Raw genomic sequence first — 11,430 nt, forward strand, 5'->3', positions numbered from 1 at the left:
AACATTTAACAAAAATAGTTATTTCAACATCGCTCTGATACACCCACCTCTGGCTTAGTGTCATTCTTTGCCGAGTGACGTAGGCTACGGTGGCGGAGAAGGAACACTATTTATGCAGTTGTGCGTTTAATCCACCAGGTGGATAGCTGGAAAGGGAAACCCTGGTCGACTTACCGAGTTGATAACCAGCATTGTGTGACTGCTTATCTCTGATTGCCTTTGTTAGGGTTACTTAAGCTGGATAACTGGAAGATACCCTGGGTATGTTGAACTCTGGTATGTGTAGTACAGACCACTATCGATCACATTATAGTTAAACAAATATACAATGAATGATACACTCATTTCTATCTTCACAGGTAAACATCAGTATTGTGGCGGATGGCAAGACAGAGGTCGCCTGTTGTCTGGGCACAGCCACAATCTCACCACTACTAAACGTGTAATTCTACCTGCTTGATTTCTGTTCAATGGTTAAAAAACTGTCATTACACCATATTGTACATTTTACGTTTCCTTGTCGAGTTGTTGAAACTGTGTATAATTAATGTTCATACGTGTGAATAAACATTTTAAAACGTGCATTACTTGCATTGTGTTTCTCTGTTGATTAAGCATATTAAAGCAGACGTCTCTTCAGAAAATGTGTTTATTTTGACAAATAATACAATAAAATATACAAAATACTAAAATCACAACAAAAGGGGCATAATTATGTGATGTATAATTGTGGTCCTTTTTGTTGAATTATATCAAGTAAATTAAGTAAAAACACTATACAAAAACTGCCTTTCACCTATAAAATATTGCAATAATTAAAGAATTCATGTCCCAGCCTTGAAAAATTGTTCATGCATTAATTTCGAGGAGGCTGGACTTAATAGGGCTATCTAGGTCTCCCGGAAAAAGTGCACTTAATTCAGAACGCTGCTGCCAGGGTCCGAACCAGAACACAGACCATCAGGACTGATGTCTCATATCATTCTGTTGCATGTTTACAAAGCACTTAATGGGTTAAAACATTTCCGATCTCCTATGGTGTTATGAACCCACCAGACCCCTCAGACCTTCAGGTGCTGGTCTGCTTCCTGTTCCCAGGGTCAGAGCGAAGCCTGCAGAGGCAGCTTGTAGTGTTTATGCACGGAATCAACATCCATGTTACAAACTTTTAAATCTAAAAATAATTTCAGTTCCACGGTTATTTATCCATCTGTTTTTTACAGCTCTCATCCCTGGCACTCTCTTTTGTTTTATCTCGTCTTTCTAAGGCACTTTAAATGTTTGACCATTACTGTGTTCTTGTGTTGTTCTTTGAAGAACTTTGAAGTGCCTTGGTGTATGAAAAGTCCTTTTCAAATAAAATTGCCTTGACAAGCTGAATGTATGAAATAATATAACTAATAAACTAGCTTAATGATGTGAAACAAATCAACAAATAACTTAGCTGAATAAATGAGTAGATGTATATGACTTTGAGTATTTCTTTAACAGAGTATTTGTACACTGTAGTATTTGTTCTGTTCGCTCTTGTCCTCCAGGTCCCTCTGAGGGAGGGTGGGGAACGGAAGCGTTGGGGGCGCACCTCCTTTCCCCAGAAGCGTCTGAACGCGCGCTCCGACCTCGCACAGCTCATTGCTCCCGTCTCTTTGTCCAGGCATCTTTGTGCGTGATTGAAGAGCGGAGGATGAACTCTGTGGTGAAATGGGCGCTCGTCGTCTTCGCTCTCGTCTCCATCATCCTCAACATCGTCCTGATCGGCATCCAGTCCAGCACGGCCCCCAAATGTTCCGCGCGGCGCAAACACCCGCTCCGGCGCAAACACGACGAGCGCAGCCTCGTGTTCGCTGACCTCTCCCGGGACGAGTACCTGCAGGTCCAGCAGTATGTGCTCCGGCAGAAAGACTTGGACGTGTCCACCAGGCAGCTCACCATGCCATCAGAGAACTTCCTGTTTTTAATCGACCTGTCGCTGCCCAACAAAGCGGACGTGCTGGCTTACCTGGACGGGGACGGAGCCCGACCGGTGAGAGAGGCGACGGCGGTGGTGTTCCACGGCGCGCGCGGCCACATTAAGGAGTATGTGGTGGGCCCCCTTCCCAACCCCACCTACCACAGAGATGTCACCCAGCAGAGGTACCACACGGAGCTGCCCATCACTGCGCGCACGGTCACCATCGGGGAGTATCACCTGCTGTTCTCCTTCCTCGGGGAGATCTTCTCCAAGCTGGCGACGCTGATGAGAGAGAGCTTCGACGTGCGTCCGGGCAAGACGCTGAACGCGTTCGAGCAGATGCCCCGCGGGGTCCGGTCCGGGGACAGGAACACATGGATCGCTTTTTTCAGGGACGTGAGCGGCATGTACCTCCACCCGGTTGCCTTCGAGGTGCTCGTCAACCACCAGAGCGTGAACGCGTCTGCCTGGAGTGTGGAGCAGCTGCTCTACAACGGCCAATACTTCGACACGGTGGAAGAACTCCGGCAGAAATATGCAGCGGGCTCGGTGAAGAAAGTCGTTTACCGGGAGTCGCCTGGGCACGGCTCGTTGAAACCTCGGAGGCGGCCTCTGCAGGTTGGCCCGCAGCTGTTTTACGCGGAGGGGAAGCGCTACAGCATCAGCAACAACCACGTTCTGTACCTGGACTGGAGCTTCGCCTTTGGACTCAGCTCCCTCACCGGTATGAGGGTGTTTGACGTGCGCTTCAACGGCGAAAGGATCCTGTACGAGCTGAGCGTGCAGGAAGCCATGTCGGTGTACGGCTCGGTGAGTCCGGGGATGATCCTCACCAAGTTCCTGGACTCCAGCATCGGGATAGGACGCTTCGCACACGAGTTGGTCCGCGGCGTGGACTGCCCCTACGAAGCCACCTACGTGGACACGTCCCGCTACATCGACGTCCCGGTCCCGGTCACATTCAGGAACTCCATCTGCGTGTTCGAGCACAATATGGGGCAGCCGCTGCGGAGGCACTTCGCCGACTTCTTCAGCCACAGCTACGGAGGGATGGTGAACAGCGCCCTGGTGCTCAGGACCATTACCGCTATCGGCAACTACGACTACATGTGGGACTTCATTTTCTACCAGAGCGGCTCGGTGGAGGCAAAAGTGCACGCGACCGGCTACATCTCCTCCACCTACCTGCTGGACGGGAGTCGGAAGTACGGACACCAGGTGGCGGACAAGGTGCTGGGCAACCTCCACACCCACTTCATCAACTTCAAGGTGGACCTGGACGTGTTGGGTGAGTTACCGTACCTGTAGTTACCACAACCTCAGGCACTTTAAATGTTGCTCTTACAAGGAATTGTGGGTCGGCGTAATCTCCTTTACTATCTCAAAGGAAGGTCAGTTGTATCTAAAGGAGATCTGAAAGGAAGCATTGGAGCTCGATCCCTTCCTTTGCACTTCGGGAATTCAAATGGCTCTTATTATGGCGGCCACTTGTTTACTTCCGGATCACTATTCGGACTATAGTGACCGCAGCCCTGGACATGTTGGGTGAGTTACCGTAGTAGAGTTTACCTGAGCAGCAGGGGCGTCACTAGGTTTTAAGGACAGGGGGGGCTTAGCCCCCAGGAGATGCACAGAATGTGAGCGAACGTTTAATTTCACAAACAGCTAACAAAAACTGAGAAATTGCACGTCAATAGGGGTGGTGGGGTGATTATTATTAGTGTATTATTATTATTATTATTACCGTATTATCATCATCATTATTATTGTCATTATTATTATTATTATTATCCACATAATCATACGTGAATGAGCTGTTTCACGGTGTGCATCTGATGCTGGAGCTGATGCTCCAGAAGGAAGTCACCCCAAAGATAATATGAAGAGTGCACACCTAACTCTATAAACAACCAGGACCTTCACATTGCATTTCGGACTAACTAGCTAGCTACTGCAGCAGAGTTCTTTTTGAGCTGTAATGTAACTTTTGACTGCAAAACAACAAAGGCAAGACGTGCACAGAGATATACAGCACGCATCTCATGCTGCCTCCTGTACAGGGGGCTCTCAGCTACAGAGTGTGCAAGCCAGGTTTTTATTTGTCAAACAGGGAGCATTTGGCAATTACGTGGGACTTTCTGCTGTTAGCTGGGGGGCTGCAGCTAACTTATTGTTACTATCAGCAGTGATGAATACTTACTCTCTTGAAAAAATTTTGTATATCCATTCTTCTTCAGGTACTTCTCCTAATGCTGCTCTAGTCGGTTCTGTGTGCTCCGCTCCCGCTACACACACTGCAGGTACCCAGGTACCGAGTGCAACCTAGGTTGCAGGGAAAAACGTGGACTGGATTTCAGTGATGTGGGCGTGCTCTATATGAACAAGTAGAATGGACTGGATAACGACGCACTGACTCTGACTCTCTACCGCTTCCACTATGAAGTGAAGGGAAACTAAGATTTATGATCACATTTAAGTTAATAATAACGCCACTGTTGAGTGGGCAGGATCAACAACCTCAACATAGACCTAGGCTGCATTCGAATAGTCCAAAAATTAGGTACTAACTCCAATTCCTAACGCCTTTTCCTTCCTTGAAAGTTGGAAGGAGAACTCATCAGGATTTAGGAAAAGATGACGCAGAGCTCAGAGAGTCCCACTGGACTTTCACTAAGCGTGGAGAAACTACAATAATGGACTACAAAAAGAATCGTCCACTTCTCCCCATGTTGTTGGTTTTATAAGCAGCTTGTTCACTGACCGGCTTCAGGTCCAGCAGCTCCTCCTTCCTGTTGTATTTATCTCATTTCAACTAGGGGGGGTCTCGAATATATTCAATGTTATACGTGTTCAATTATTAAATGCCTATATTGCGGAAAAGCGGTCTCCAGCGGATGAAGTTAGCGGACCAATCACAGCCAATGCCACTGCGTTGGTGCTGCGTCGCCTCGTCTAGGATTTTTGAGAGGTGCACGTCAAGCCCTTGCGTTGGACGTAAGGGGGGTCCGCAAGGACGTAAGGGGTTTTATAAGCAGCTCGTTCACTGGCCCCCTTGCGTTGTGTCAACGCGGAAGCATAACTTGGGCTTAAGACTCGCTTTGGCATTTCTCTTCTCTCACGCAGGATCACTTGTGTTTATTTGTGTCACTCTCACTAGTTGCCCCAGAGAGGAGGTTTACCACAGCTGGAGGAACCATGAATAAACTATTTAACTGTGATTTAATATCAATAACCAGATGAAAAAATACTTGTCATAAATGTTGCATCATGCACCTGGCAAATTGAACTCTTTATCACAATGTACATTGTCCAATCAGCTGACTTCACCCATGACCACACCAGGAACTAACTCACCACCTGAAGAAGCAATTGTTACCTGTAGGTTTCATTTTAATAGTTTATATAATAAAAGATCGATAATTGGCATCTATGTATTAATGCAATTTGTGACACAAATATACTACACTGTATGAAAGTATGAATTGACATTTTACATTTTAATATCAATTGTGACTAAAATGATGCTTCTAAAATGCGAACTGAAGTCATAAAATGTATAATTAGATTTTCAAATTTTAATTGATATTTTAATATTACCAAATAAAACAGTTGGTTTTTGGAAATGAAATGTCGAATGGCTTTTTCATAATAATGTCAGAGAATACCTATTCATGGTTATTAGTGAATGCAAAATTGTGTGATTTAATTTTAGTCAAACATTTTCATCCAATTAATTCATATTTGAGTAGGAAATGAGAATGCTATTGTGAGATTTTCATTTTAATTCAACATTTTTTTTTCTACAGGAGCATCAAAATGCCCAAATGCAGGTCTGTTTTGACTTTCAAACTACAACAGAAAATAAGTCTTATTACAAAAATTGTGTGGTTCATTTCCTCCACAGGAGTGAATAATTTCTTCCAGACCAAAGACATGAAATATGTGAACGTGTCGCTGCCGTGGATGCCTGATCGCTACGCCATGGTCCCTCAGCTGGTGGAGAAGCAACTGAAAACAGAGCAGGTCTGCCTCCTTTCAGCTCCTTTACAATGCTCACTTCCAGAATGTCTGAGTTTGTTTCAGTACTATTTATCACCGCCCCTTAATAATTTCCATTATTAAGGGGTTTATTCCAAAATACCTTTGCAGTTGCAGTATGATCCTAAACAGACCAGTGAGTCTCCACCAAAACAGTTCATTGCTGATAGAATCTGAAATGGTTCTTTATTAATATCTCTACTGCAAGCTCTGTCTCAAAGTTATTGTTAAAACTGTAATGGTCTATTCAGTATTAGTGCTCTGTATTGACAAGTACTTTAAGGGGCCATCCACACGTAGCAAAACAAACTTTTTTCTCTTTTTTCTCCGTTATGCCTTTCCGTTTCAAGAAAATCTGCATCCAGACGAATCCACTGAAAACGACTCTGTTTCTGCTATAAAAATGCAGAAGAAGAGACGGAGCTTGACCGGATGTTTGCCGTTGCTATGGCAACACGTAAGAGCTACGGCTAATCTCCACCTGACCACTCGATCAATAAACACCCATAAGATGACAATTTGGCCCGTATAAATTAAACCAACAATAAGCATCAAAAGCCGTCACCATAAGGACCTTGACGAGGCGTTGTCACACGTTGGGATGGATTAATTAGACAAACAAATGCCTACATTCATGGGAAGTTAGCTAGCCTCCCACCTTTTTTATTTTACGAAAATAGTTCACCGAAATGTGTTTCTGAAAACATTAGTAGCCATGAATTTTGGCTCAATTGAAAAAATCTTTCAAATCGTAGACTACAGCTTTAAGTACTCAGTCTAATATAAAGTGGTTTAAGTGCATTTGTAGAGGCTTCGCATTCGGGTAAATAAAAAAAAAACCTTCTGTCATTTAACTTTTTATTTACAATTAACAATATACAGAGAAAATGGGAATATTTTCTGGTATATTTATGAATGGTGAGTAATTGTGATTAATCCACAGCTACCTTGTGATTAATAGAATTAAAATGTTTAATAGTTTGACATTTTTAGGGCCCGAGCGCCGACAATGTCGGGCTGCGAAGCCCTATTGTTTTCGAATGTTTCTTATTATTCTTTTGCAAGTTCGACGTGCCTTTTGGGGGCCTCAGCATTAAAAAAACTCACCACATTTGGTGTGCACATGCGGCCTGGTGAAAAATTTCTGAATTTGGCAGTTTCGTATTCAGCCACAAAAAAGTTGCTCGCTAGCGCCACCGAACGTGGTGATTCGCCAGCCCCGCCACTTTGTAACTCTGACATGAAATTTTGCACACATCTACAAAAAATCCTCTTGGAGTACAAATGTCCGCTTCTGTAAATTTTCCGCCATCTTGGATTTTATGAAAAACACACGATTTTGCGCATTTCTCCGACATCGTTGATCTGATTTGGACGAAATTTAGTGTGCGTACTCGTTAGAACTAGCTGGGGTCATCCAAAAGGTTTTGAAAATATGGTTTTATTCAGAAGATATTGGCCAATGAACATAAGAGGGTTGTGCCACCAAAAGGCAATTAGCAAAACTCCATAACCTTTGGGCCAATCATCACGAAACTTCCAAAAATGAAAAAGAAAATTGGCCATTCACAGGGGTTGTACTTGACCTAACTTGGACTATACCGGTGATCCGATTGATACCAAAATTGGATATATGGTTGGAAAGGCGTTAAGGACAAAAAGTTATCCAAAGTTGTCCAGAATATTTAGGGGTGTGGCCAGGGCGACGCCATGACTGCGCTACTAACCTTCGCCAAAAACATCAAAGCTGTTATAACTTCAGCGTTTCTTCTCCAATCTGTTCCAAAAAATTCATAGTTGATAAGAGTCCCATCCTGAACACGTCTGCAAATCATTGATTCATACTGCTTTAGATGAGAGAGATCTAATCTTTAAGAGTCCACATTTTTCCAAGCTACCCTTCCTGTCTAAAGTCCTTGAGCGAGAAGTCTATGTCCAGCTGCAATCCTTTTTAAACAATAACAACAATTATGAGAAATTCCAGTCTGGCTTTAGAACAGCCCACAGCACTGAGACTGCTCTCCTGAGAGTGCTTAACGACCTGCTCCTAGCCGCTGACTCAGGTAGCCCTGTGATCCTGGTGCTTTTAGACCTTACAGCAGCCTTTGACACGGTGGATCATAGGATCCTGCTGTCTCGGCTAGAGCATCACGTAGGCATCAAAGGCACAGCCCTGAAGTTCTTCCAGTCCTACCTGGCCAACAGGAGCTTCTCTGTACAGCTTGGTGATTCCATCTCGTCTGCTGCCCCCCTCACCTGCGGGGTCCCTCAAGGCTCCGTACTAGGCCCCATTCTCTTTCTGTTGTACGTTCTACCCCTAGGGGAAATCCTAATCAACCACAACATCTCCTTCCATTGTTATGCAGATGTTGTCCAGCTGTATCTCCCCCTCAGGGTTGATGGGCAGGCTGCACTCCATCCACTGCTTGACTGTCTGGCTGACATCAAAGCATGGATGGGTGCAAACTTCCTCAACCTCAATGACAGCAAGACCGAGACCATTGTTTTTGGAAAAACCTCTCCAGCCTTCTCCACCGATGCCCTGGGCCCTCTCGCCTCTACCATCAGGCCTTCTGTCAGAAATCTGGGCGTGATTTTTGACAGTGCCTTCAAGTTTGAGCAGCAGGTCAGTGCAGTAGTTCGAAAAAGCTTTTTACACCTGAGAACTATTGCCAAGGCCAAAGCCTACCTGCCCCAGAGTGATCTGGAGAGAGTGGTTGGGGTTGTAGCAGGAGCAGATTTGGTTATCAACAGTTAACTATCAATATCAATATGATTACCGGTATTAATAATTATATTTAATATATTATCATGATATAATCATGAATAAACGGGGCACCACCCTGGGATCAGGGAAAAGATAACCTAAAACTGTATTCAGTCTCAATATAAAGGTTTTATACTCACATGCCAATCATCGTGATCATTGGCATAGGAGTACAAAACCAATCGAACAATTAAAAAGGCGTGAAATTCAAGCACTAGCCTTCACAACCTGCTGTTATCCAGTGACATATACACAACAAGCACAAGAGACCGCTAGTTATAATATAATAAGATTTATTAAAATCAGTAATAACGATCACAATCAATAACACTGCAATTAACAAAGCCTTATTACCTAACTACCTAACACACAAAGCTAAGCTTAAACAAAGGGAGATACACACGTGGAGTGTGTGTGTGCGTGTGTGTGTGTGTGTGCGTGCGTGTCGAGAGAGAGAGAGAGAGGGAGAGAGGGAGAGATGGCTATGGGCGGCCACCAGATGGAGCTATTCCTCGCAGCGGTCAGGGGTGGAGCCACTGAGGTCTGACGGAGTAGCGAGAGAGAGAGAGATAGCCGTATGTAGCCACCAGATGTAGCTATGTCCCTAGGGTCCGCCGGGAACAGCTGGCTTAGGACACGTGTGTGCGGCGTGTATGTGTGTGTGTGTTAGCGGGTCACAAACAAAGAGAGAGAGGATGCGCGAGCGATATTCGGAGGGACAGAAAGCGTGCCGTTATCACACGGGCTCGCGTGAATGAACTGGCGTTTATTCCGCGAGACCGGTCTTTTAACTGATAGTAGAGGCTTTCTGAGCTCGCGAATATGGCGGAGGTTAGTCGGAAACACTGTTACAGAAATCAACCCAGCTGCGTGGTACACAATCAGTATTCAAATACAGCAGCACATGAACCAACGGACTCGGCGGTCCGCGATCAGAACTTAAAACACATTAACAAGAATTACAAGCATATCCTACACTATCACTTGTGCCTCTGCCCAGACTGATAGCCTCTTACTGGTATCGTTGCGTAAGGCGATGACGGCGTTCCGTAACGGCGGTGGTTCGTGAGTCCCCGGCGTCAGCGGGGGACGTGATGAGTCGGCTTCGTCCAGACGAGAGCGGAGCGGGTTTCCTCTCGTTGATCAAACTCAAATAAAGAAAACAGTCCGTGTTTCTTTCTTCCACGGACGGCGATATAATCGCGGCTTGGCGATTTAGTCAGCTTACTTCAGACAGCGTCTGGTAGCTGGACGGCAGGAACCGGCTTGGTTCCTCTTGTTGCAGCGGTGCGCTGCGGGAGGGGGTAGCCTCCCGTTGCAACGTGGTGTTGCGCCGGTTGTAGGAAGAGGCCAGAGTAGGAGTCGGAGTAAGAGTGAATAAGAGAGCGTTCTCCGGGCGGCTTCGGTTTATAAAGCTCAGGCCGCTCCAGGGGACCCCCCGGGGTTCCCTGAAGATGTCAGCCAATAGGATGGTTGGGTGGCGTCGCATCTCTCACCTGGGTGAGATGTGAAACTAAAATGGCGGTGTAGTTTTTAATCCCCTTTGTCCCTTTGTCCTGGCCGCATGTGTAGGCTTCTGTAGGCCGCATTGTGTAGTCCTAACGGTTAGGTCCCAACAGAGTCATCCGTGCTTTTATAACTTCACAACTGGACTACTGCAACGCCCTATACACCGGCATCGACCAATCACAACTCCGCCGCCTGCAGTTAGTTCAAAATTCAGCCGCCCGACTCCTCACCCGTACAAAGAAGCAAGATCACATCACCCCGGTCCTTGCATCACTCCACTGGCTCCCCATCCGCTACCGCATTGACTTCAAACTTCTCCTGACTGTTTACAAATCCCTCCATGGTCTGGCCCCCACCTACCTGTCTGATGTTCTCCACCGCCACATCCCATCGAGAGCACTCCGGTCAGCCGACCAACTGTTGTTGGAAGTGCCCAGGTCCAGGCTAAAAACCAGGGGGGACAGAGCCTTCGCAGTGGCAGCCCCCAGACTCTGGAACTCTCTCCCCCTACACATCCGGGCGGCCCAGTCTTTAAATATTTTTAAACCCCAGTTAAAGACCCACCTTTTCTCCCTTGCCTTGGATTAGTGTCTTTTATATTGTCTAACTCAGTCGTTGTCTTTTAACCCTTTTTTTTTTTTTTTTTAAATGCCTGAAAAATGTCCCTTTTTTTTTTTGCATTTAGCACTTAAACACAAGCACTTTCTGTGAAGCACTTTGGTTGCGGCTCAGCCGCTTGTATATGTGCTATATAAATAAAATTTGATTGATTGATTGATTGATTTAATTCTCTTATTTTGTTGTACTACATCAGAAGTGCTCATTTTTATTAGGTTTTCATGTGAAATCCCTCATCTGTTGGACCAAATTAATTTGGTTGGTCGGGGGACAGACACCGTTCTTATGTGGTTTTGGTTTTGGGTGGGTGACTGCTCTAATGGAGGCGCAGAGAAGTGTGTAAGACTGCAACTCTGCTTCCTGGTCTCAACACTGGTTTGTCATGTTTTAGGACTACCAATGAAATCAGCGATGTTTCTAGATAGGAGATCCATCCAAAGTGGGGTGGATGCCATCTCTCCTGATCAGACCAGGTTTTCCCCAGAAAGTCTGCCAATTATCAACGAAGCCCACATCGTTATCTGGACACCACCTCAACAGCCAGCGG

General features: G+C 45.6%; 1 protein-coding gene across 1 annotated transcript; it reads left to right on the forward strand.

Annotated features, from left to right (window-relative positions):
- Nucleotides 1-1,316: 1,316 nt before the first annotated feature.
- On the forward strand, nt 1,317-8,615 carry aoc2 (amine oxidase copper containing 2; the record flags this gene model as incomplete). The annotated part of the gene is made up of 4 exons (XM_084040806.1): nt 1,317-3,239; nt 5,856-5,974; nt 7,974-8,214; nt 8,311-8,615. Coding segments are annotated over exons 1-4 (2,220 nt in total), but the record flags the coding sequence as incomplete, so codon positions are not given.
- Nucleotides 8,616-11,430: the final 2,815 nt, after the last annotated feature.

The sequence above is a fragment of the Eutrigla gurnardus genome (genome assembly GCF_963514095.1).
Source record: "Eutrigla gurnardus genome assembly, contig: SCAFFOLD_126, whole genome shotgun sequence".
Lineage (NCBI taxonomy): Eukaryota > Metazoa > Chordata > Actinopteri > Perciformes > Triglidae > Eutrigla > Eutrigla gurnardus.